Source organism: Rhincodon typus, chromosome 26 (genome assembly GCF_021869965.1).
Source record: "Rhincodon typus isolate 14 chromosome 26, sRhiTyp1.1, whole genome shotgun sequence".
NCBI lineage: Eukaryota > Metazoa > Chordata > Chondrichthyes > Orectolobiformes > Rhincodontidae > Rhincodon > Rhincodon typus.
In genome coordinates this window covers 17,043,402-17,071,370 of record NC_063357.1, presented here as the reverse complement: position 1 = coordinate 17,071,370, position 27,969 = coordinate 17,043,402, and the positions used below count along the sequence as shown (strand labels likewise).

Sequence of the window (27,969 nt, the reverse complement as noted above, 5' to 3'; positions counted from 1 at the left end):
ATCCCTGCCAGATGTTCTTTTATGCATCCCCACAGGTGATGCTCAACATCCAGATTTTAAAGCCCAATTATTTCACCTATGTTGCTCAAATTAATAGATATGGACAGTTGCAGGATTTATAAGCAAGCAAATTTTAATGCTTTGTTTTAAAGCAAGTAGGTTGTAATGGAAGTTCCTGTAGGTAGACAACTTACAGATAAATGATGTTAAATGTTTGTTTCATCAAGATTTCAGAATGGCAGTGCGTATGTAGTGTGCCACGATTAACAAAATGGGGCCAGCTATTTGAAGTTACAATCTTATTATCTCTGTAAGACAGCAGAGATTACTTTTATTGGTAAAAGGAATGACATGAGGTACAAATATTTAAAGTATCGGAAATGAAACAAAGATCAATACTGAATGTTGTGTTATGTACGTGAGGTTTGCTGAAGATGTCCACATCCCTGAGTAAGTCACAGCGGAGAGTCATCCACACTGTAGGAGGTCATCCATTCCCCATTTTTCAAAAATCATATTCAGGGCCACAAAAAAATGGAATTCATAATGCGTTCTGAAAAGTTTGGGTTAAGAAACATAAGCTGGACTTAAACCAGCTATCATTTTTTGCGACAATTCTAAAATAATTGAGATTTGTTGCCAGCAAAATAAAATACTTTCATGGACACTACAATATCCACTATAACTTAAAAATGGGAAATTATATATGAGTGATTATTAATTTCTGTGATCCTGATATGAAAACAATAAAATTATTCCCATGGCTGTCTAAAAGCATGATTTATTTTAGTTTATAAACTCAAAGCAACCCCTTTTGTACCATTGTTGGTCCTTCACACGGCGCATGGACTGAATCAAAGGCTGTTGAGCACCCCATTCATTCCAGTGTTTGTATGATCCACATTCTAGCACGTATTGATATCCCCTGTAGCCTGGATATTCATAGCCAACCCACCTACAAAATACAAAAAAAAATCAGAGGGTAAATCTGCAATTATATTCCCAAGTAATTACTCCAAAACCTTAATTACCATTATTTCCTGTATAGATTAGCTAATATACAACCACTGCATCAATTGTATTCATATATATGTATTTGATGATAACTGTGCTTAAGAGTTGATAAGAAACTAAAGAAAAGTCAATGGTGGAAAAGCCAGTATTGATGTGGCTAGCTTTCAAATTGGTGCAGCTAAATTAATTGTATTTTTGCACCTTTACAATGTTGTGAATTGCATAAACAAGGAACAAGAGTACACCATTCTGTCCTTCAAGCCTGATGTACCATCGAGATGATGATTGTTAATGTGATTTAAACCTCAACACTACATTCCTGCATACTTTCAGCCTGTTAGTAATCAAGAATCTATCCATCTCTGCCTTATAAATACTGAAATATTCTGCATTTACTGGAGGGGAATTCCAAAGACTTATACCCCTCTGAGAGAAAAGGTATTTCCTCAACTCTTCATTAAATGGGTGACCTCTTATCTTTAAGATATGATCCCTAGTTCTAGATTCTCCCACAAAAGGAAACATCCTTTTCACATCCAACCAGTCAAGTCCCCTCAGGATCTTCTCTTTCAATTAACTCACCTCTGACTCTTCTAAACTCCAAAGGATACAGCTCTGGATTGTTGAGCCTTTCTTTATCAGGCAATCCATCCATTTCAGCTATTAGTCTAGTAAACGTTCTCTGAACACATTAATATCCTTTCCTAAGTATTGTACACAGTTTTCCAGATACAGTCTCACTAATGTCTTGTATAGCAGAGGCAAAACCTCCCCACTCTTGCATTTAATTCGCCTCAGATTAAAACATAACATTCTACTGGCTTTCCTGATAACTTCACGTATTTGCATTGTAACCTACTGCAATTCAAATGCTAGAACACCCAGAAATCTTTGCATCTCAGAGCTGTGCAAATGCTCACAATTTAGATATTGTGCTTCCTTTTTATTTCTCTGCCAAAATGGACAACTTCCCACTCACCCACATTGTACTCCATTCTCCAAATCTTTGTCAACTCAATTAACCTATCACTATCCCTTTGTATGCTCCTTATTTTTTAATAAAGAGTAAGGGGGTGGGGTAAGCCATTAGAAAAGAGATGAGGAAGAATTTCTTCACTCTCAGATTTGTGAACCTGTGACGTTCTCTCCCACAGGGAGCTGTTGGGGACAGTTCATTAGACGTATTCAAGAGAGGAGCTGGACGTGGCCCTGGTGGCTAAAGGCATCAAGGGGTATGGCGAGAGGGCGGAAATGAGCTACTGAGATTGCATGATCAGCCATAATCGTATTGAATGGTGGTGCAGGCTCAATAGGCTGAATGCCCTACTCCTGAACTTATTTTCTATGTTTCTTCACAGCTTGTTCTCCTAACCAACTTTGAGCCATCAGCAACTTTAGCTACCATACCTTCGATACCTTCATTCAAGTCATTGATATAAATTATAAACAGCTGAGACCCCTGCGCCAACTCTTGTGGCAAATGATGCATGGAATCCTACCAGTCCAAAAAGGACGTACTTAATTCGACTCTCTGTTTCCTGTTAGCTACCCAAACTTATGTACATACCAATATGCTATCCCTACACCATGAGTATTTAATTTCCACAATAACCTTTGATATCGTACCTTATCAAATGCCTTCTGGAAATCTAAGCATAATACATTCACTGGTTTCCCTTTATCCACAGTGCAAGTTATTTCTTCAAAGAACTCAAATTAATTAAAATAATTTCCCTTTGACAAAACCATGCCTCTGCCTGACAACCTTGAATTTACCAAAGCAACTTGTTATAATATCTTTAATTACAGTTTCTCACGTTTTTCCTATGACAGACGTAAGGCTAATAGGTTTGTAGTTATGTGGTTTCTGCCTCCCTCCCTTTTTGAATAAAAGGGTTAAAGATTTCCAATCCAAAGGAACCTTCCCTGAATCTAATGGGTTTCTGAAAAATTAAAACTACTGCATCAATTATCTCATTAGCCAACTTGTAAAGACTATTCTGAGTATCGTTTTCCTGCTTAAATTAATATTTCATGAGCTGTTTGAATGATCATCATCAAACCATAGTTCAATATACTCCCTTATAAAATATTGCAGTTTTTAAAATAGAAATAGGAATGGAATATTTCACTATATTAATATCAGCATTATTTCTCCACATTAATCTTTCAACCCGTCAGCTGTTACTGTCCCACGAGTTTTCTCTGTCAAACAAAATTTTTGTCGTTAACCTACTTTATCCTTAAAGGTTCTTGCATTCATTCTCAATCCCTCAAGATATTACTTCATCTTATTTCATTGACCTTCACCAGTTATGTGTCCCAATCTATTTGTCCCTTCATTTAATTATAAGTAGCAAATCTTTCAGTCACTTTGAATGATTAATCTTTTGAAGTCAATGCCAAAAATCCAACTTGCCTTGCAATTTCCCCATCTTTCATGAACCTCTTTGTACATGCTTTTGTTTCCTTCCCACATCCTTCATGTTTCCTGTTTTGAAACTTCATAGTTTTCTCTTGGGCAGTGATCTGAGCTATTATTCCATACGATATATAAATACAAGTTGTTTGATAAAACTGATACTGCAGTCTGATTTCTTTAAGATTCAAAGGTTATCTTTTATCTCCAAATAGAAAATACAATTTCAAAAAAAAAAGGAAAGGAATGTTACTCACGTTCCACCAATTACTTTAATACTGGCAACTCTGTCCTGGAAACCATAAGCCCAGAGACTGGGAATGTCCTCATCGCAGATCTCCATTTTTCTTCCATCAAAGTTAGCACATTCATGAAGGCAAATTTTATGGTCCTGCCCATCCTATAATGATTCGGCAGTTTTAGGAATTGTATGTGATGATTCCACTGCACTATTTACCAAAATGAAACCTTTTTCCTGGCTTCATTTGAATTAAATCTTAAACATTATGTGCAAAGAATCTCAAGGAGATCTCTCATGCTTATGCCATATTGTCCATTAGTAGCAATGATTCCTCCCTGGCTGGGTTTTTAACATATTGACAGAAATAAATCTTGTACACACAATATTTGCAGTATATAGAGAATGAATACAGTACAGTAAAAGCTCCATCTCTTCCACATTTTCAGTCCTCACCAGCACTTTCTCAAGAGCAACTGGGATGAGCAATAAATGTGGGCCCAGCCAGCAATACTCAATTCCTATAAATGAATAACAAAGGTTAAATCCTCCATAATTATGATTCTATGTTTTTCACTTATTTCATTTATTTTTCTATGTATTTTTCCCTTAGCATACGTTCTCTAATTTAGTGGTCTGAAGTATATTAATAATTAATCTAATTCCCACCTCACCGGAAGTGTGGGCCCCCTGAGGTTAAACCACCACCATCCAAATCCATTTGGATTTTCTTTCCATCTCTTTGCTGGCTTGTTACCTTCATATTGAGCTGGATTTTTCCACTAAGTGCCAGAAACTTAATATTGTAATCACTGCCCCCCAGGTCCCAAGCCATCGCGTTTTGCTGGCTTAACTTCACAGGAAGTGGCTAACTGATAGGCTGCCACTGGATTTGCCATCCAATTAGTGGCAGTAGACAGGACATGGATGCAGATGGGCTACTTGAAGAATCAGCTAGCAGCCCCACTAGGAAAGGTAAGGGCTACTCAGGCAGTCAGAGAGGAAGCTGGCAACACATGGTAAAGGTGTTAACCCAATTGCCTGAACAGTATGCAAAAAAAGACTATCAGGAACTATCAGTTTCCAGAAAAAAGAATATCCAATGAATGCATTTGGCTGTAAATGCACTGTATACAATCTTTCCACTCCTTCATTTTAGGACTGCTCGACTCCTTTATACAGAAATGTGCAACATCAAATGATGGCACTCAATCCTCCAAGTTTGAAGATGTCCCAGTACATTGCCAGGCTCATGTTTGTAAAATTTAATTGAAGCATAAAATTAGGGATGATTTACCCTTTAAATGCTTTCATTGATTACTGTATCCATTCAATGCATTCACTGCTGTGCATTAAAGAATATGGTTAAAGCTGCAAACGGGATCACTACTGGTGTTATTTAAAGGTCCAGATATCCAACTTGCAGGAAAAAAACATTCAAGCAACTTCTGGCATTGCAAAACAGCTGGAATTATTGTAGTAAAAACAAAGAACTGTGAACGCTGGGAATCAGAAACAAAAACAGAAAATGCCGGAGAAACTCAGCAGTTCTGACAGTACATGTAGAGATTAAAACAGAGTTAAGGTTTCTAGTCTGGAGACCCTTCATCAGAATGTTTCTGACTTGGAAGGCAGCTCAGTGGTCCCTGTCCACCTGGTTTGCTGATCAGAAAGTTGTTTCTCCACCTTCCCTCTCGAGATACTTTCACTGATTTGTAGAAGCCACAGGGTGACTGGTTCATGCTTATAAAGATCTCTGACTTATTAATTAAATGTCACAGCTTACGCAACAGATGAGGAGAAATAACTGGCTGTCATTAGGTTTGAGATGCTTTTTAATGTAGAGCAACAACAGCTCTTTCCCTTCCAGGAATGTGATGAGTCTGACCCAAATATTCCCAAACCCCAGCTGTTCAGCTGCCTAGGGGTCAATCACAGTTGTTGGAAGGCAGGTGGCTTTTATTATCAACTGGTCACCATTTCACAGACTAATCAGCTACTCATTGCTAACCAAATCTCCATTTGTACATAATCCCATGGTTCCAGCTTTTATATAACAGGGTTTTCCCCACTGTTTGAACCAACAACTGTATAAACAACACTTACAATGAGGGGCAGATAACTTGCTTTGAAAAACAGTTGTAATCTTTCAGAAATCCTAGGCTTTTGAATCAGTCCTTTTCCCATTTCAGCCAACAACCAAGAATATAGAAAAATGAAAAGAAGAAATGATCTTTACAGTGAGGGGGCACCACTAAGTTTGTGTGCTGCCCTCAATTCATTGGGCATGGGCAGATTAAAAGCTACTATCCCCATGCCCAAAAATAGGCCATATGTAATTCTTATCCACTTTTTTATGAAATTCTTTATAGATGTGTAATAGGAAGTCTTGCAATAAATCTTACCATTCTAACAGGTCTGAAAGACATCATACAGTCAGTGCGATAACTATTGGACCAGGAGTCCCAACGAGGATATTCTCCTTTCTCCAGCATGAACATCTCACCACAGAAGTTCTGCTGTTCAAAACCCACCCACCTGATAAATAAATGATTGCAACAAAATCAAGTTTGTCTTTGTATGTTACACAATTAAACTAATTTAATATCAAGGATAATGCTTTGTAAAACAACATGTTGAAAGCTTCAAGTGGAAAAAATTAGAAATATATAATTTGTCATTAGTCACTGAATCTTGAATATACTCGCTGACTAATCGTCACCATTGCAGAATTACAATGAGTCACCAGGTTCTGTGTTTCATAACGTAGATAATATGTGTCCCACAACTTGGAAGCTAAGGTATATAATGTACTACTGCACAAATATCCTTCTGATGCTCAATGTGGTAAAGCAGAAACAACTTTTGACCAGCTGCCAGAGGGTTACTGCTCCCTGGGCAACCATACTGTTGTATAAATTAATAACAATTGTAGGAAGTAGTATTACTTATTTATATGTATGCAAATCAAAATATAACTGTCTCATCTCCAAATTTGTAGTTTGATAATAGTTAAATGTAAGGGGTGTATTGGGCACTCCTTATTTGAAGATCACCATTCTGTGACATATGTTACACCCTCAAAATGTGAGATAGAGCTTCAGAAGATAAGTGTGTCAGCATAAATTCATTGTAAAGGAAATATGTCTCATCCTGACTTACTATTGACTCAATACCAATGAGTTGAAACATAAGTATTCAGGGCCCTGATGTTTAAACAAAAGGAACTGTGTCCACCTGCAAAAGCTGGGAGAAACACCAATGCATCAGAAAGGTTAACATATAGCTGCACGGCAGAACACACGATTCAATTCTGAAAGGAAGCACTTACGGTCCACATTCAACACGGATGGACCCCACTTTATCGAAGCCCTGATCGCAGATGTTTCTGCACTCTGTATTGATATCCATTCTGCGACCTTGGAAGCTTTCATACTCATAAATGATCATCTAAGAACAAAAATGGCACAAAAGAATCTCAATTACCATTTTATAATTGAACTGTTAAAAATGAAGCATAAATCATGCACTTAAAACCTTAATTTGTATTATTAATTTCAAAAATGTATTCCATGAACAGCAATGATAATGGTTCACTGGGTATATGAATGGTTTGTGTGCCACTGAGATATGGAGCAGCAAGGTCTTACATTCAACATCCAGTATGTACCAAGTTAGTTCAGATATCAATACTTGGGTAAATGGGTAGTAATGAAGTAGACAGAATTCCCACTCTGTCTTATTGTCAGATGACTGCTGCTCACATGTAGACACCATTAAGGTCAGGATTGGTTTTGACTGCAATTTACGTTTAAATTCTAATCCATGCTGTCTCAGAACACCAATGAAGGATAGTCACCTGTGATCACTTGAGCAATAAAGAATGGGCTTGCTCATAGGGCTATTTTGGTATAGTGGTAGTGCCCCTGCCTCTGAGTCAGGAGGCCTAAGTTCAAGTCCCAGCGGCTCCAGGGGTGTATAATAGCATCTCTAAACAGGTTGATTAGAATATACCTTGGCTTGCTCCTCCCCAAACATTTATATTCAAAAAGAGGGAAGTTAAAACTATGATATTTTACTCTATGCCTATTTCAAACTGTAACAATTTACAGGAAGTTAAAGTCTGGCAAAATTATTTTAAGGCAAATGAATATTTCACTGTTTCCTAAATAGGATGATACAGTAAGTGCAATGTAAAATACTTCAAAATAATAATGCTTATTGATTGTTAAGACCTCATTGTGTGTGCTATGGAGTCTCAGTCCATAAGTAGACTGACCCTGGATCACACCTATAGCAAACTTTCCAATGACAAGCCACAAGTTAGCTCACATTAAGATACTTCTATAAGCAGGAACTGTTACTTAATGATAAATCCTCATTTGCAATAAACTGCACCTACTCTAATATTATTAATAGATCATTTATAACATTGAAATCAAAACCCACCAATACACCTACCCTGTTAGTGCGAAGACTTGAAGCAGAATGGCTTCCAATGCTACCCTGCGTTCCAGTGTGAGACATTGTGGCAGCTGCTAAAACAATAATCGAGATATGACAAACTTATTTTGCCCTAGTTGCTAAATAGTTTTATACATATTTGATTAACTTGATATTTCCTAAACTTTCATATTTTATGAAGTTTTCACGACAGTTCACAAGTTTAAATTTTTGAAAGTACTGCAATGGCTCACCCAGATACAGTTCAATCTTTTGCCAGACAAGAGAGAATATGTAAAGTGATGCTTAAACCTCAGTTCATCCTATTTATATATCCAGTGGATTTGCTTGTTGCATTTTTTTCTTTTCAAGCAGGTTAAATCATAAAGGGATAAACAAAACAAAATGTCATTATATTGAAGCAGCAGAAGCTGATTCCAGCTCTTTGCTTTGTTTCATTGGCAACACCATACAAATCAGCAAAAACTACAGTCTACAGTAGACACAAGTGCAGCCGAGAACAAAGAGTTGACCCGTAGACAGCTTTGTACAGCTTTTGTTAAATTTACGCTGCAAGAACATAAGCAGATACTGTGGAGAATATGTATTGTTCTAACTAACACATTTCATCTTACAAATTGCAGTGCCTTCATTATTCAAGATCTGTAACCAGAATTGTAAATGTGGGAGTAGGATGATGTCAAGCCTGCATCCTCTGGTCAGAGATGGACTATGCATTGCTGGGGTCTGTATCCAAAAACATTCAGGGCCCCTTTCACATATTTGCAATCCATTAAAACACAAGTATGAATTGCAACAGCGAGTATTTGTCTTTATTTTCTAATCAGAGAATTCAACTCTGAAACCACCTTAGTCACATGTCTGACTGTATTGTTAAATGCTCGAATGGTTGTATGCGGTTTTTCTGTGTTAACTGTGAGTTATTTGGAAGTTCTAGCATGCTGGGGCCACTCTGGGCATGAACTTTTTTAGCAAATAGAGGGTAAGCATTTAGAAGATTGAAAGTGCAGCTGAATGTAACGTGAATTTTTTTTGACCCGCTGGATTCCTGAATGATTCTTTGCTCGGGCGCAATTTACAGTTCTATAAATATCAGTCCTCCCCTGGCATTTTGCTTCCCCTTTATATACAGTAGTCTTATCACCAAATCATGTATTAGTCTCCCCCCACAATCCCCACCCGCTACTCTGCTGGTATATTCTCCCCATCTCCATCTAGTTCAAGACACCAGCCTCTCTTTATCTCAACTGTGTACCCAGTCCCACTCTCAGTTTCCTCTGCACTAAATAACTCTTCATTCTTGCTTCTTTCAATGTCATCCAAACTTGCTTGCTCTCTCACTGACCTCTAAATTCTCTCTCTATATAATTCTACATTTTTTCATAGCCACCCTTTCAAAATTGTTATAAGACATAGCTTCTCTACTTCTGTCATCACAGTAACAACCAAACTTCCCTGACCCCTTCATCAGACACACAGATCCATTTTCCACCTTCTGACCTCTTTTCCTTCTGTATCTGCACTGGAAAAAAAAAGGTTCAGCTGCACTTTCAAATTTCCAAATGCTTACTCTCTATTTGCCAAAATGGCTCAATATAATTTGTTTCTTTCAAGGAACTTGTCAATAATTTTTTCAAAGATATTTTTTGATTTTCAGGGGTTACTTTTTAGTTTTCAAGGACTCCTGTTTTGATTCTCAGTAACTGTTTCATTTTGTGACAAATTCACGTAGTCATATTATTTTCCCTAGTTGTGTTTAATTTTTTGGAGCTTCCTTCCTTAAACAGATAAGATAGCTCAAATATCAAAGACTGTACATTTGTGTGTATTTTAAAGGTGTATATTATTACACATTTTATTTATTATGCAGTTGGATCCAGATTCAATGGGAACAGATACAACAGTGAAGTTTACGAGGCATTTAGACAGACACATGAACAGGCAGAGAATAGAGAGATACGGACCATGTGCAGGCAGATGGGATTAGTTTAGACTAGTATCTTGGTTGGCATAGACATGGTGTTCCCGCGTTGTGATGTTCTATGTTCTGTTCTATGTTCTATGCGCCTTCAAAAGGATATGGTATAAATATTTTAAGGGAAATTTTTTGTACAATTATGGAAAAGAGCAGGAGACTAGAACCAATTGGAAACTCTTTTATATCATTGTCATGATGAGCCAAGTATTCTCCTTCTGTGCTGTAGAATTATATGAAGTAGTTACATTTGGTCTAGTTTAAAATGCTACTTTTAAAAATGTCTATGACGTACAAAATGCAATCAGTTTGGTTGACTTTCTCAGCAGCACAGCAACACCATGTAACTTTTACCTTTGGCTATGTCAGTGAGATTCAGACATGATGTGTAGAGACTCACTTTTATAGATTATTTCTAGTGGCAGGACATCTGTCTTTAAAAGTAACTTTCCATGCAATAGTTTTGGTTAAAAATGGTGACTCATGCTAGGTTCTGAAGAACCATGTGTGTGGCTGAAAGGCTAGATTATTGATTGTTCATTTTACTTGTAATTGTAGCCTCCACAGAGAAAGAGGGTCAAAGACCTAAGGATCCAGATATTGTCTCAATGCTTAAAGACACAACCTGCTCCTTCAAACATTCCTAGGAATCCTTTATCATCGAATATGTGATAGAGGCTTCTGAGGATATGAAAAGCCTCACAGAGACCATAGCCATCATTGTCAACACTCTAGGATTGGTCTGGAATCTCCAGAGATTTGAAAATCAATATCCAGACCACTGTTATGTTCAACATGGAACAATATCATTGGGCATTGAATTTTTTTTTGTGATTTTCTTTGGATATACTCTTTACCAATTACAAAACTATCAACAGTGGGAAAGTTTGACTGACAGTCAAGCATTGTTCAACTGGGTCATGAAAGATTGTGCTTTCCAATTAGCTGATAAAGGCGATGCATCACAAGATGTGTGTCTTGAAAACTACTAACTGGAACATGAGTCAAGTCATGTGATTAAATTTCCAGCAATACACTTAATCACAGTTGGCAACCCTATTGTCAATCGACAGGCCAGAGACATACTATAACCTACCAGCTCCATCTATATGAGGTCAGCATGTTCAATTTAGATAACTTGCACTGTTCCAACAGGAATCACTTTTCATATTTTACCCACATGTTGCCATCAATACAGGGTCTCTTCCAACTGGTGGTTTTCAATTTTTGCTCATTTAAATCCAAGGGGCTAAGACTTTAGTATATCCATACACAACTAGTTTAACTATCCATTGTAAGATTTAATTGGATCATGTCAGCATTACAAGCCCCACTCTCCCTGCCTAATGATTTATTACTTAAGGTTCATTCTGACCAACAAAGATGATCTTCACTCTCTTCTCTGCCACTCCTCACCTACCTCCAGTAACAGAGTTTTAGACTTGTTTATCACTACGATTTAAGCCATCCATCCAACTGCTTCTTCCATATCATATTACAACACCCAACCCCCTCAACTTCACCGTCAAATAAACTACTGCCTTGTCTCAACCTTCTTGCTGAAGGCCCTAAACATGTTACATCTCCTGAACTCAAGCACCAACTCTCCAATCAGATTTTTATCCATATTACTGCCCTGAAACTGTCCTAAGTTACAAATGATGTCTTATGCAAATAGGGTGCACAATCTCACCTCATCCTTTCCAGTTTCTCTCTAACTGCTGAGACTGTTGACTGCCGCATCATCCAGCTAAATGGAATCACGTTACTTTGTTTAGCTCTTAGTTATCTAATTGCAGGCAGTGCAACTCAAAATTTTTCAACCTCTGCACCATTACCTTTAGAGGCCTTCAAGGAACAGGTGTTGGGGCTACTCTAGTTCCTCAAGATTCTGCTCCCATGCAACATCATGTGAAGATATGGAGTTGGATTTTGCACTCACGCTGGTGATTTACAGCTCAGCCTTTTTCATTATTGCCTTTGTGTTGTCAGGCAGAAGCTGCTCTGGGCCCAGGTTTCCGGCCCACCTCAGCATAATGGCAGTGGACCCTGGGCATTGATTCCTCCCCACTCACCAGCTATTATCTCAAGTCCAGTCAGACTGTCCACAATTTCAGGGTCCTTTTTGACCCAGAGCTGAACTTCTAATCTCATCTTCTTACAATCACAAACACAACTGATTTTCATGTTCATAACATTGGCTATCTCAGTCCCTGCTATTGTGCATCTGCTGCCAAAGCTCTATTACACACTTCTGTCACATCTAAACTCATCTATTCCAATGCCCTTGCTAGTTCTCTTCCTCCACACTTGGTACACTTCAACTCATACAAACCTCTGCTGTCTATAATCTGCTCTGCATCAGGTCCCATTCATCCATTATTCTCCCACTCTCTGACTTCCATTAAGCTAATGGTATCCCAAAGCCACAAATTTTAAATTCCGATCCTTGAGTTCAACATTTTCAAAACCTCAACATTCCTTATTTTTTATTGTTACTTTTTTTTACTGTTTATTATTACTAATTATGCATGTTATATTTGTATTGGAAATTTGTAGAATGGTTGAAGAGCACAACTGTCTCACTCATGTTCAAGGGATAAAGAGTTGTCATGTCCACCTGTACCTGCTGCTAATATATGAAGATATGTTTGAGGAGAGTCCACAGCCTGAGTAGAATGAACAGAAAGGGCCTTTGTAGTACAGTGGCAATGTCCCTACCTCTGGATCAGCAAACTTGAGTTCAAAACCCCTATTCCAGAGGTGTGTAATAACATCTCTGAACAAGTTGATTAAAAATATCTACAAGGAACAGATAATGAACAGGCAATATATCATCAGCCTTTTTCGCATGGTTTTGGAATGAAGGTCTCCAGCATTATACAGAAAAAAAAGCAAGAGACTATCTCTTTATGGTTTATATTATATTAATCATATCAAATGAGTTAGCATTTACAGACAGGAATGAATATGTACTTAAGTGTCACAGTACTTATCTATACTATAGATGCAATTAAGTGGAAATTAAATAAATACATGTAAAAGAAAAGGTTATGTTGATAGTATTAGATGAAGAAAGATGACAGCAGGCTCCTCTGGAGCATTAACAGCAGCATTGATATGCTGTGCTGAAAATCCTATTTCTGTGCTGCACATTGTATTCAGTTTTTTAAAAATCTACTTACCTGCTTCCTTTATCCTCCAAGAACTCTGCATCCTTTCAAATCAATGTATCACCAACAACAACAATGCCTTCAGCTGTCTAGACCACAATAGTCTCAATTTTCTCCCAAAACCTTACCTCCTTTCCCATTCTGTTATGCTTGAAGCCTTCCTTAAACTAACATTTTTCACCATTTTTGCCCCATTGATGATTGTTACCTGATTATTCAGCTGTCTTCCACATTGAGTCATTCTTCCTTGTTAAAGATGCTCTATAAATGCAAGTTATTATTCTTATTTAAGCCTTTATATTGAGTACGTGCTCACACAGACATCCAACAGCGGTTCAGTTTGTAAGCATTCAAAAATAGGCACTTTTTTGACAACCTAATCTATAGCATTAAACTCAATCGTAGCACATTAACATTGCTCCAGCTACTCATGTTATAAATAGTTGGCAGGCCCTCATTGCCACATTGGTAGTATTCCTACCTGTAGGCCATAAGGCCTAGCTTCAAGCCCCACTAGCTCCAGAGGTATACCATAATATGTCCGAACAGGTTGATTAAAACTATCGATAATGACACTTGGCAGCATTCAAGTCTTCTCTTGAATTTCTCTTAAATGGTATACCCAATCACCCAAACTTCCATAGTTCTACCATTCAATGAATACCTTGAAAAGGCATTATCCAATGGAATTGCATGCTTCCAAATGTTATTATTAAACTGTTTGATGTGTGTGATATGGACTATGGATCAGGGCTCCACTTAACACATTTATCTCATTGTAGTAACTACCCAAGTATTAGTCTCAGAGGGTAGCAATGATATAGCATAAGTAGTACATAAGCTGCTGCATTAGATATCACATATACCATTTTGTAACTATTGCATGCAATCAACCTTATTTCGTGATGGGATTTCTTACTGTAACTATCCCTATCCAATTTTTACCCACTTTTCCTTATCAGACTGACAAAATGAGGGTGTGTTTCAGTAGATGTTTGCTGTTCTCTGGGGTTCACTTAAATGGCATTCTTTATGAGTGAACTGAGATTGTATGGCAGTAAGCTGTTTAATGTTGGAGGAGCTAAGATTAGCAGTGAGTGCAATACTCCCTTACATCAACACACATTCCTGCAGTTAATCACAAATTAGTGATCATAGGTAGGATCTGCAGGACTTTTCCCCTTGTAAGCAGATTTTTTTCTTGCGGACATGGGCTAATTACTGTGTTCTATTGTTACTGTTCAAGTAAATGTTTTAAATTTAGAGTTTGTGTCACAGTAAAAGTGTGAAAAATATACTTGAGTGAAATTTCTTTGGTTTTTTTTAATGAGAGTGCTGTCAGATTGAAGTAGCAGCTCAGAAATTCTCGGTGTGCCACTGACATCAAAATGTAAAATTCTCTTATCCTCCACTGAATAAAATTAAAATTAAACAAACAAAACTCACTTTCCAATAATGTTGTCCCAAGGGTCTTGAAATTCAAGGAATAATACAAGATAAATTAGTATAACTTCAGGATGAGATAATAATTATATGTAATTGAAATTGAATCATGTGGCATCATCTCCCCTACCAGCATCCACTTGAGCACAGTGATATAAAATTGCAATGTTTGATGCCAGAAACAAGAGTCATGTTCTTTGTTACATTTATTCTCAAATTTAAAACTTGCCTGTTTCTGCTGATATGTATCCACTTGATTCTTGAATGAATTTGCATTTTCAGCTTATGTATGAAACATTGATCAAGCTTTTCAAGACAGTGATAATAATATCAGTTATTACATTTACCCTAGATCACAAATGTTCACTGGGCTTTCGCCCCAAAACGTCTTGTCATTAGAAAGCCAAAATAAGCCCTTTTTACAGAGGATCTTGAACTTCTTATCACAGCAATTACTTAACCACATAACCAATCAGATTGATGAATCCTGATTGAAACATGATTACTTTGGAAAAGGAAATATAAGTTAGAATATTTAATCATGTACAGAAAAAGAAATAAACCAAAGGAAAGAAAGACTGAATTAAGAGAAGATAAAAGAAAAGAAAGTTAAAAAAGAAAAGTTTTATTTTAAAATTTATAGATAAGTAAATAAATCTGAAGGAAGGGGACCACGTGCTCATGTAATGCAATTTTCAATGCCAAAATGGTTATTTGGTAGTAATTAAGATGTTTCTTGCTGCTAAAATATTTACATACACTGGAATGGACAAGTTATAAACTGTTCTGCGAGTGTAATGGGTGTCTATTCCTTAAGTATTACAATTTCTTGTCCTTTCATGTATGACCAAGTTAAGTTCCTCTGTGAGATTACCGGCATAGAAAAACACCAGGAAGAAGAAGACAGTTCAGACAGCAACCTTCTGATTCCCATACTTAATTGCATGTGAAACTGCTGGAAGTTGCTGTCCAGTTTAATAACAGGGAATGTTGATAGTCTCACCATAATGTTTACCACAAAATTCAGCCCATTACTGTCTATTTTAATTGAAACTTTTTGTTTGAAGTATTGAAATTGCTGATATCATTTTGATAGCTAATCAATGTTTATAAAAGTTGCAGTATATAAATTTTTAAAACCCTGATAACTCAGTGATTGAGAAGTTGAATATCCAAATTTTACACCTTTTATAACTCTAATTTTATAACTCTAATTACCTGGGATTTTAAACAAATGACTAGTGTGAGTTGCTTGTCTACGCTCTCAAAACATATTGGCCAAGGATAAGACTCTATGCATGTGAATATTCTAAGTATATATAATTGTATCTAGGAACTGCCTTAGCTATTCAATTAAAATCCAAGCACCTAATTATTTAAGTGGTACACCTTTTTTAAGTATATAAGCCATGGGATAACAGTCAAAAGCTAAGCCATATTTGTTAGTTATGCCTCTGCCCTCCATTTTACCAGCAACAGTAACTCATGAATAGATTTTCAAACAAATATTAGCGGTAATTAGCTAGCATCCCATGGTATGATTTCAAAGTCAGTGTTCAAATCAACCCTGTTGTGTTCTGAGTTATTTTCTGTTAACAAAACATATTTAACATTTTTAAATACATTTATATCTAAAGGTTATTCATGCATTAATCAGACATGCAGATTTTAATCTTTCTGCTCCTGCCCCAGCATAGGGTTGAAACTGAAATCCATGGGATCAGCCACAAACAATGAGATGTTGGCTTTCATATCTGCTGCTCACTGGACCACAAATCTGACTCGCTCACTTCTCACTTTCTATTCAATGTTTGACTATAAATAGGAGAGATGAAACTCAACTCAATCATTTTTGGAACCTACCCCATACAGTTCGGCGCTGGTAAGTTGGGTTTTTCTTGTTTTTATTTTATTTAACTTCAAATTCCTTTGTTTTGTCTCAATTTGTTTATTGTTTATCCCTGCTTTGTAATTTACTCTACAGCATCAATTCAGCCAGGTATAGTGGAACATTACACCAGAATTAGCCAGGATTTTATTGCATCAAATATTGATACCTTTCTCCAAGCCATTGCCTTGTGAAGAAAAATAATGCCATTTGACTTTTTTTTCAGGATAAGAAACACCAGGCTATAAGCATGGCACAAATAAACCCTGCAGGAGTTTTCAAGGTGCAGTTTTTGTTCTAGAGTATTTAGTCGGAATTGCAACATTTGCTTTTGCTTACTGCTCTTTTTCACAGAACTTCATGAAATGAGTAATAGTAATCATCTTATTGCAGATTACTGTTTATGATCAAGAAAATTTCCAAGGCAAGAGGATGGAATTCACTGCATCCTGCAAGAGTATAATGGATTGTGGATTTGACAATATTCGATCCATCAAAGTTGATTGTGGAGCGTGAGTCAACGGCCTTTACATATTTTTACAACAAAATAACACAGCCCCAACCTTTACTGTCAAACACATTCTCAAGTAATTTTATCAGTCTTACTTGAAATGGAATCATGGATTTTTCAAAATTCATTGTCATTTGCAAATCATAATCATCAGTTTACAGAAATGTATTTTGTTTTTACCTTTACACACATATATACATAGGAGTGTTATTATTGTTCACTTTCTGAAGAGAATTTGGTGAATTTAGACACTGATGCTATGGAGAATTAGATTGCTTCATGTATTATTGATCTAAAATTAGTATCAATTAACTGAGGGTTCAATTATACCTCTATTTTTGTTCTGAAGTAGTTTTCACATAGCAGCAACATTGTAAATCTAGGGTTGGGGACAGAGTGGGAATAAGAGGTCCTTGAGCTGGTGTTTCATGCCAATTTGCAATGATCAGGTTACAATATAGCCTCAGTCAGTCTTATTGTGGGGTACAGGTGAACGTCAGGAATCCCAAAATTCAATTTTTCCATTAAATTTTATTTATTTTCTGTCTGAAGCTTTCCAAACTACTTTGTGTAACATACATATGCATGAATGGGTGTATATCTCATCATGGTATGTGCATGTGATAACGTCTAAAGCTGACTTTCCTACTGCAAAGGAAATATAAACAAAGGTTAAATAAAACTAAGAACTGTGGATGCTGGACATCTGGAACAAACAAAAACAGAAACAGCTGGAAAAACTCAGCAGGTCTGGTAGGATCTGTGGAGAGAAAACAGAGTTAAACATTTTAAATCCAGATTAAGGGTCACTGGACTTAAAATGTTTAACTCTGTTTTCTCTACACAGAAGCTGCTAGACCTGCTGAGTTTTTCCAGCAATTTCTGTTTTCAGTTGTTAAAGAGTTCAGTGATTTAAAGCTGGCCTATCACATCACCTATTCTCAGGACAGTATACTTAGAATTTCGTCCTTAGGCACAAGTTAGAACTTACACCTGTAAATTTGTCCACAAGTGTGTCCATTTTGTCAATGTCAGGTTATCCCCAACCATTCTTCCAATCTCATTAGAATATGTCCAAACTTAAAATGGACATAAAACATCGAAACAATTGGGACCCAAGGTAATGCTAAATCCACACCAGGATATTTGAATTAATTGAATTATCATTTAAGCACTTTGAAGTTAATAGGTTCAGATGTTCCAGTTGGAGAAGTTGTGCAATTTTTAATGTGATTTATACTTTGCCAAAAGTATGCATTAATCCAGAAAATATGTATTAGCGCACAGTGAGGTTCTTCTTTTCTTATGATTATTCAAAAATTACAATTAAAAGACCAGAAAAATAACTTTGCAGCCACATTTTTGAGCAAGACAGAAACAATGTTGAGATTTCCTCCCATTTTCGAATAGGTGCAACCAGAGGATACTTGCATTTGAGAATCAGGCATGCAGCCAGTTTGATGGGTGGATACCTGTTGAAATGCACAATGTGGTGGACGGAAGTAAACGATCAAGAAAACTGAGGCGTATTGTATTTATAATTGATATAATTACTGCCACATCAGTGGGCCTGTCTCAGCTATACTGCTGCAGGGCTCAGTTGGGTAACGTTTTCATACTGAGCTAGTATGACTCTAACGTTGCATGGCAGAAAACACTAGAAGATTCAAACACTCTCAGGTGTATATTCAATTCTTTTTAACTCATTATTCTGAGAAAGAATTATTCTGCTCTTCAAGGAGACTCCTATCAGTTTCAGGCAGTTTAAAGATCTTCCTTTTAACTATAATTGCAGAGATTAATGCAATAAAAGTCATATTTCACACTAAAGATTGAGAAACAATTCAGGCAACTGCTTATATTTACTGCATCATTGTATCGGTGCACTACTAAAGCAGCAAATTATTGCTAAGAGATAATAAGAATAGAAGGTATGTGTTTTTTACTAGAATCCATGGAATTCGGCCCATCTCAATTTTAAGATAGGGTGAAAGCATTAATGTGCCTATTTTTGAAAACCTGACATGAAAGCAATATTTTTTTTCTTGTAGCTGGGCTGGCTATGAACATTCCAGCTTTTCTGGACAACAATTTATCTTGGAGAAAGGAGAATATCCTCGCTGGGATGCCTGGAGTGGCAGCAATGCTTACCACACTGAAAGACTCATGTCCTTCCGCCCTATTTGCTCTGCTGTAAGTCAGTTCATTGTTCAGTATCTGTAGGACTTGATGATAGCGTAGCATGTACTCGTCATAACTGACAGTGTAACATTTAGCACCAAATAAGGTAATGTTACTCATTAAATATAACATCCCATTGTTAATTTTTTTGGACCTCATCACTACGCTGGCTTTTTGAAATTGCGTTATCATGGAATAATACAATGATAACAGAAATAGGCCATTCAGCCCATCATGGGTAGATGCTTCTCTGCAACAGCATCTCTGCTAGACTCACTCCCCCAAGATTCCCTCTGGCTCAGCAATTTATTTTTCTCTCCTCAAATTAGTGTTTATCCAATTTCCTTTTCAAGGCCATAATTGTATCAGCCACCACCATACTCTCATGCAGTGTGTTTAACATCCTAACCACACGGTGCATGAAAATCATTCTTTCTCATGTTCCTGTTGCCTTTTTTCCCTCACATCTTGACTGTCCTCATGTTACTGAGTCAATACTGTGGAGCTGGAGGAACACAGCAGGTCAGGCAGCAACAGAGAAGGAGAGTCAACGTTTAAGATCTGGAATGTTCATCAGGACTGGGGAGGGGGTTGGGAGCTGGGGAATAAATAGAGGGAGGAGGGGTGGAGCTGGGGGAAGGTAGGTGGGATGGTGATAGGTGGATGCTGGTAGGGGTAGTGGGGATTGGTCAGTGGGAAAGATGATGGACAGGTTGTGTCAGGTCAAGGAGGCAGGGATGAGGCCGGAGCGTGGGGAGATTCTGAAACTGGTGAATTCTATGTTCAGGCCATCAGCTGTAGGCTCCCGAGATCAAAACGAGGCATTGTTCCTCCAGTTTGCATGTGGCATCATTGTGACACTGGAGGTAGTCCAGGATGGATGTGTCACCGGGGGGAGTGGGTCGGGGAGTTAAAATGGTTGGCAATCGGAAGGTGTTGTCGATTAAAGTGTACAAAGCGCAGATGTTTTGCGAATTGGTCACCACGTCTACACTTAGTCTTACCATTGTAGAGGCCACATCGGGAGCAACAGATGCAGTAGACCAGGTTGGAGGATGTACAGGTGAATCCCTGTTGGACATGAAAAATTTGTCTTGAGCCTTGGCTGGAGGTGAGAGAGGAGGTGTAGGGGGCAGATGCAGCACCTCCTGCAGTTGCAGGGAAAGGTGCCAGGGGTGGTGAGGTTAGTGGGGAGTGTGGAGCGGGGAGCGGATGAGGGAGTCACAGAGTGAGCGGTCCCTGTGTAAAGCAGATAGGGATGGGGAGGGAAATATCTCTTCGGTGGTGGGGTTGGATTGTAGATGGCGGAAGATGATGCACTGGATGTGGAGGTTGGTGGGGTGGTATGTGTTCTTGCTATCTCAGGTCACTGAGCAATCCACCCCGCAGATGGAAAGTTTCTTTCTATCAACTCTGTCTAGATTTTGAACGCTTCTATCAAATCTCCTCACAACCTTGTCTTCTCCAATCTATCACTGTGGTCAGTTGAGTACAAACTACTGTTTTTATAAAGGTTCATCATAACTTCATCGCTTTTATAAGCTGTGCCTCTATTCATAAAGTCCAAGCCCCTGGATGCCTTTATAATCAAAAAAACAGAGATGTGGAAATTAATTTGAGAATATTGGTAGAATCATGTCATTAAATCAATACCTCAATTAAAACTCAATTTAAAAAATGAACTGTACTGAAACATACATTTAGAACAGAGTCCTTGGTAATCATGTTAAATTTTTACGAATGCATCCGTCTGGCCCTAACAACAAGGTTGTATTTGGATGCAGTCAGCATGCTCCAGAAAATATAACTGAACGTAAAAGGGCACAGGAATAGCAATTTTATTCTCAGGAGTAAAGTGAGATGCTGCAAGGAAAGGTTATAGAAACTTAGATTTTAGTATCAAATACAAAATATTGAATTACAGAGATGTATACCAAGTACTTCTTAACTCTTCACCCATAAATGTAACTCAGCGTATTCAAATGCACTCAGAATGTATATATACCATTTTCCTTTAGCATCATAAAGAGTCCAAAATTGTCATTTTTGAGAAGGAAAACTTCATTGGAAGACACTGGGAGATGTGTGATGACTACCCCTCTTTGCAAGCCATGGGGTGGTGTAACAATGAAGTCGGATCCATGAAGGTTCAAGCTGGCGCGTAAGTAGTGTCATAGAATCTTAGAGATGTACAATACAGAAACAGACCCTTCGGTCCAACTCGTCCAAGCCAATCAGGTATCTTAAATTAATCTAATCCCATTTGCGTGCATTTGGCCCGTACCCCTCTGAACCCTTCCTTTTCATGTTCAGTGTTTTCAGTAAAGATAGTTTATTGGAACTTAAGGAGGAATACTTCACTGGATTCAGTAGAATCTTGTACATCTAGCAGCTTGATGATCTTGTCAGGTTTGCTATTTCTAAAATAGCATTTTATCTTAGGGGAAGAGAATACCTTGGTTAATCAATTCTAACTAGTTCAAAAATAACCAAAGAGAGTTGCTCGAGCTGTTGCTCCTGTAGTCGCTGAACACTCGTAATCCAGTCTTAGATGCTCTGACACATAATTGCATCTGCAGCTATATGCCCTGGTTCATGTTTATGCAACTTAACATAAATTTGAAGTTCATTTAAGTAAAGAATGCTGTTTTTCTGCCTCAGATGGGTGTGCTACCAGTACCCAGGATATCGTGGCTTCCAGTATATTATGGAATGTGATCGCCATGCTGGAGAGTACAAGCATTGGAGAGAGTGGGGATCCCATGCTCAAACTTTCCAGATCCAGTCACTCCGCCGCATTCAGGAGTAAAGCAACAAATCAACACAGCACAGTGGGAGGGCCTGCAAAGGAAATCTATGGGTATACTTGTACTACATTCTGTAGTAGAACAATGATCTGTGTACTGTAATCGGTTTAACATCTCATTACAATAAGTTGGGCTGTTGAAATATTCAAATAAAAGTCATAAAAATGTTTCCCTCTCTTTGGCTCAAGTTACCCCTGTGGAATCACTTGTTTTAAAATTTGACATCTGGTCAATGGGAGAGACTCATCAGTCTTTTAAGTTATGAAATATAATAGACAGCCAGAATATTTTGGTGAACTCTGTTGAAATGAACCAGCGAAGAGCAATTGGTCATGAGGCTTAAAGCACATCAACCACAAGTAATTATGTTCTCAGTATCACAAGGATCTTAGTTCTCCGACTGCGATTTACATTTTGCTTTTCAGCTAGAGTTCAAAAAAAACTTTATAACCAGCTGCTTCAATGTACACTGACAACATTTAAATGAAATACACCCTTCCCCTGAGGGAGACTGATTTATGGTCAAAATTATCTGAATTAATCATTATAAATACATTCTGTCCTCAGGATTGACATAATGAAAATTTGCTCCATCACACACAACTGATTGAGGGTTCTTTCTTTTCCACATGGTTAAGGAGTCTAAGTGGCCCGGCCAGTTTGGGAGTTTAATTCTGCTCAGGCAGCAGAAATCTTCTGCAAGTGCCAGCTGGAAATTGCGAGATGTTGACTGTCCCCAGTAATTGGCTGACAGTGTTTCACCCAGTAACTCCCCAACATGAAGGATGATATCCCCTCTGAAATAGCTCAAGCAATCAAGAGAAAACGTTGAAGACTCTGTAAACATAAACAACATTATCGGATGATCGTTAAAAATGCAGAACAATTTCCTGTGTTTACGAATGAGATCATGACCTTTAACCACTGCAGTTATTTACTACCATTAATGTTATTTTTTACACAAATTACAGGCAATTGCATTGTTTCTTTAATACACTGATAAAGTATGAACCGGTAACAGCAATGCAATTGAATGTATTAAATATATCACAACTCTTCCTTTCAGATAAGTGTGTAGTGAAAACGAAAGAAGAAATTGTTCAACAAAATATAGAATCTCTGCTAAACGTGATTAGTACATGAATGTGTTAGAGCAGAGAATTTTCATCTTGCTACTTTGTAATCTTTGAGCTTCAATCAAGCTTTCATCAGTTAATTGTTATGAATTCTAGGAATGTACCAGCTAAATTTCACTTGAAAGTTTTTGAACATAGTACAGAAGATAATGTCATTTTTCTCAGCACACCATTGGTAAGGAATGATAATTTGTTTGAGCCAAAGAAAACTCCCCCTAGTGTAGGAGTGTAAAGCCCTTCCTTTCTTACCGTCTATGTCTGGCCAGGCCAGAAAAAGCACTCTGTCAGGAAACTGCTCAAGGATTTCAGGGCCGCTGGTCTAAAGTTACATAAAGAAAATGTGGCAGTAAATGCTTTCTTCCCCAGCTCATTGTTCAGTTGATTATTTGCAATTTTAAATATCTATGACTGTGAAAAAAAAATGAATCAAACTACTCTCAGTGATACAATCTACTATTTGTACAATGTAACTTCACTTAATATGTTCAGCAAACAAATTTATTTGAAGTTACTGTATATAACTTATTGTCTTACCCAGACTTTCATAATTGATATTGTAAGTTGCCTATTTAATTGAATTTAACCCTTAAAATCTGTAATTTCACAAAGAAAGGCTGCATTTATATATCACCTTTTAGGTATAGGATATCTCAAAGCAACAAATCATACTTACAAGTGGATTTGTTTTTTGGAACACAAGAATAAAAGAACTGGGAGCAACTGTAGGCCATTCCATCCCTCGAGTCTGCTCTGCCATTAAATGAGATTATGGCTAATCAACTTTAACATTATTTTGCTACACTGTCCTTTAACGCAATTAATGCACAGAAATCTACTGATTCCAGTGTTGAACAAATTCAGTTACTGAGCCTTTACAGCCTTTCGGGGCAGAGAATTCCAAAGACTCACCACCATCTGACTGAAGGGGAGCAGAGGCACTGGACCTTTATAATGAGCTTTAAAACATTTGGTACTGCATTACATGCTAATCGACCACATGGTCTAGCTGTTTCCCACATTTACAGCAGACATTCCTGCACGAATATGGCAACTGGTGCAATTCACCTCATGCTTTTGGGGACACCACAGATGCTGTCTTGGAGTTCTAGAGGCAATTGTAGCACCCAGTTTCTCTTCCATTCATTAACAGATACAGATTAGGAAATTAGAAGGAAAACATAAAGATTTGACTATACAGAATATAGAAAGCAAAAAGATCAAATGTAAGGAAAGCTAGTTCTATTAGATTTATCCACTGCAATTTGATATTTACATTTTGTCCCTTATAATATTACATTCCTTTATCATCACTGTCCTTCACGGTCTCTAATTGCTTCGGTCCCATGTAATGGATACAAATCCTCACTCATTCATTAAGTTTTACAGACTTATCCCTTTCCAATATTACATGCTCTCTCTTCTTTTCACTGGGGCCTTCATTTTTCCTGCCCTCATGCTCCATTTTCAGTTGCACAAACTCCAATCACCTAAGCTCCCAACTCCAGAATTCTCTTTTTACAAAACCTCTGTATTGATACCTTAAAATATGCAACTTTGGCAATCCCTTGTTCACCTCTCCTAGCTCTTCTACTACTACTTGGCCTTTAAAAGCACCTTGTGACAAGATGAAAATGCAAATTGCCATTATTATGTTCAGGAGTAATATCTACAAATTATGCTGAGCTAGGTTTATTTAATGCTTAGATTTATTTTTTTCAAAGCAAAGTTATTGCAAACTTTCTTCTTCCTTTTGAACTAAATTAAATGCCAAACAAATGGTAAGGTTGTTCTGAAATCAGTTTGAAAATTTAAAGCAAATAATGCGATGTAGGAAAAAAACAAAGTTGTCAGTAAGTGACCTCTGATCGTGTTATTTTGTAGTTTTGAAAATGAAGTGACAGATAAAAGCCCCTCCCACCTCACTCATAATTCTAGCCACTCTGCAAAAAAAATAGTGGACATACCAAAATCTCTGAATATCGCATTTCTGGTGGATAAATATTATTTGTATCAAATGATATCAGGTCTACTCCTTGGCTCTGAAGAAGATACTCCCAGTATCCGGTTCCCTAAGATATAAAAAACAAGATTAAACATGGCAAGTTAGAAGTGATCAATTCTCCAATGATTTGATGTTCATCTTTTCAGTCACCTTTAAAGTGCATGTTCTTTTTTTCTTAAAATTATTCCAGTATCTTGAATGCAGCCATCATTCCTCGCAATTTGTTTCAACAGTTAACCACCCTCTGTCATGAAATGTATCCTGACATCTATCTTATACTTGCCTTTTATAAATCTGAATCTGCATCCTCCTAATCTGGTGCCCTGCCTTGATAGTACTATCTGGATTTATTTTTGCAATTCCATACATATATAAAATTCCCATGGGACTTCACTTCTCAAGGCTGAAGAGCTCAAGGTTATCAAGTTGTCCTCCATACTCTCCTCCATAATATTATGAATGTGCTTCTTTGCTCAGCTCAGCACTTATCCTATGGTCTGGATGGAGTCCCAATCTCACTGTGATGAAAAGCACATGTAGTAATTCAGATACAACTTGTACTTAGAGTTCTGGACAACCTCTGTGTGAGTTTTGGAGATCTGAACCCAACTGACGTTTAAAATATAACCCAGTTTCCTATTTATAAAATTGCTCTGCCTCACACTCTTCAGATATCTTAATCAACTACCTAGGTACCACTTGACAGGCTATATTCGACACAGGATGTATTAGGCTGCATTTTTAATTCCAAACAAAATAGCTTTTTGCCCATATTGCATTTCATTGGGAATTACCACTCTACATGTAAACTCTATTGAGTTCTTTGCAAATTTTTGACTTCTTCCTTGAAGTCGTACATACCACTTATCCAACCACAAATCTAGCTCCCCACAACTTAGATAATTTATACAAACATGAAGATTAAAACAGCAGCCCTTGGGGAAACCTGTTCTGTACAATCCAAATTCATAACCTATCTTGAATTTGAAGAGTCTCTCATGTGGTACGTTATTATTTGCAAGTTTTGTGATACTCTGTTATATAACTTTCTCCTAATCTTAGATATATTACATAATATTAGAGGTTGTATTGGAGTTCAGAGAAGTTCAGTAGATTGATTTCAGAGATGAGGGGTTTGTCTTATGAACGGAGATTGAGCTGTTCAAACTTATACTCTGCAGAGTTTAGAAGAATGAGAGATCTAATTGAGGTATACAAGATGCTAAAGGGGATTGACAATGTAGAGGTAGAAAGGATGATTCCTTATGTAGGGAAATCTAGAATGAGAAGTCACATTTTAGGAGAAGAGTGAAAACAGATGGGAAGAAATCACTTCTCTCAAATGGTCATGAATCTGGAATTCACAACCCAAGACTGTGAGGGATGCCGGGTCACTGAGTAAATTTAAGGAGCACATAGATTTTTAATTAGTAACGAGTTGATGGGTAATGGGGAGCAGGCAGGAAAGTGGAGTTGTGATGAAGATGAGATCAGCCATGATCTTATCAAATGACAGAGCAGACTTGAGGGGCTGAATTGCCTTTTCTGCTTCTAGTTCTTATGAACTTCTCAAACTATCCATCACATTGGTGAGAAAAGACGAAGAGGAGATGGACTTCAGGTTTTTAAAATTTTAAATGGCTTGGATGTACTGAATGTGAGAAAAATGTCTCTTCTAACTGGAGAGTCAGTGACAATCAGATCAAAATTGTCACTTCTCAGAGAGGGCGGTAGATGAAATGTCTTTACACAGATGGTTAGAGCATTAAAGAATTTATCTTATGCAGTGATTGAGACAGACATCATTGCTTCATGGCATTAGCTGTAGCAAGAGAGGATAGTCGAGTAACTGTTTGATTGACTATAGATTGTAAAATTTGTCAGGACTAAGTTTAGGATTGTGAGAACGTAACTATTTTTTGTCAGTCACTTATAGTGCACTGTTTCTAGGCGTGCACCTTCTTTAACACGTGTTCTAACTCGAGCTTGCCCACAATTAATAAAATTATTTCTAGTACGATGTTGAAAATAAGCTAAAGTGGCAGGGAGGGAGAGTACAACACCGAGGTCAGTCTCTGCAGTAAAGACCAGTCTACCAACACGAGTAACAAATCATTTTGTAATTTCAGTACTTACAGCACCAGCTGAAACTACAGGCTGATTTAAATCTGCAATAAACTTAATTGCTTCTAGATTTGGAATAGAAAAAGAAAATAAAATTTGCAGTTTTTGGCAACTCAATTCATCAACATTCCTCAGTAGATGAACCAACTCTCTTCTTCGCCCATGTTGCAACTCAGGATCACAAAACCTGTGAACGTCTGCTGGAAACTGCTCCATTTTAACGCAGTACATTTTGTAATACAGGTTATTCCCGCCCCACTTTCTCTGTTCGACTGTTTGCCATTGCATTTCATCGCTACCATCTGACTCCATTACCGGTTCCCAATCTGTAAACAGTCGCTTCTTCTGACGAAGTAGGAAGTGCGCACACGAGGAGACAGAAACCACCGGCAATGCAGCACCTCCCGGAGGCAGGATAAATCATTTCAGGCGAAATGCACGCAAAATATTTCTTGCAAATCTCAAGATTTGCTGAACGACTGAAGTAATAAATCACGAAGCGGCTTTTTTTTAAAAAAAAATTACTCACAGGTTAGATTCATAAATTAATTTTATGTTACAATAAGAATGGGTGATGATGTGAAGGGTGAAATT

The 27,969-nt window shown here is 37.4% G+C and overlaps 3 protein-coding genes across 7 annotated transcripts in view; 2 read left to right on the top strand and 1 right to left on the bottom strand.

Annotated features, from left to right (window-relative positions):
* Positions 1 to 291: 291 nt before the first annotated feature.
* On the bottom strand, positions 292 to 27,805 carry LOC109925420 (beta-crystallin B3-like). Of its 5 annotated transcripts, XM_048612449.1 has the most exons (9): positions 27,388 to 27,793; positions 25,214 to 25,318; positions 23,499 to 23,568; positions 8,133 to 8,209; positions 7,003 to 7,121; positions 6,077 to 6,209; positions 3,691 to 3,833; positions 821 to 955; positions 292 to 553 (listed from the first exon to the last, which is right to left on the bottom strand). In XM_048612449.1, coding segments are annotated over exons 1-9 (1,083 nt in total). In that variant the 5' UTR covers positions 27,688 to 27,793; the 3' UTR covers positions 292 to 552. The 5 variants fall into 5 exon arrangements, with proteins under 5 accessions (XP_048468406.1, XP_048468404.1, XP_048468407.1 ...); XM_048612447.1 differs by having other exon boundaries at positions 292 to 955; XM_048612450.1 differs by lacking the exon at positions 292 to 553 and having other exon boundaries at positions 560 to 955; positions 27,691 to 27,805.
* Positions 16,846 to 22,239, top strand: cryba1a (crystallin, beta A1a). Its single transcript, XM_048612453.1, has 5 exons — positions 16,846 to 16,897; positions 17,008 to 17,126; positions 19,177 to 19,318; positions 21,325 to 21,467; positions 21,968 to 22,239. The coding sequence occupies exons 1-5, from the start codon at positions 16,865 to 16,867 to the stop codon at positions 22,113 to 22,115; spliced, it is 585 nt and encodes a 194-aa protein (XP_048468410.1). The 5' UTR covers positions 16,846 to 16,864; the 3' UTR covers positions 22,116 to 22,239.
* Positions 27,738 to 27,969, top strand: part of LOC109921797 (transmembrane and immunoglobulin domain-containing protein 1) — a 34,530-nt gene continuing 34,298 nt past the window's right edge. Inside the window, exon 1 of the mRNA XM_048612452.1 lies at positions 27,738 to 27,906. The gene's annotated coding sequence lies outside the window, so the exon portion shown is untranslated. The remainder of the gene's footprint in view (positions 27,907 to 27,969) is intronic.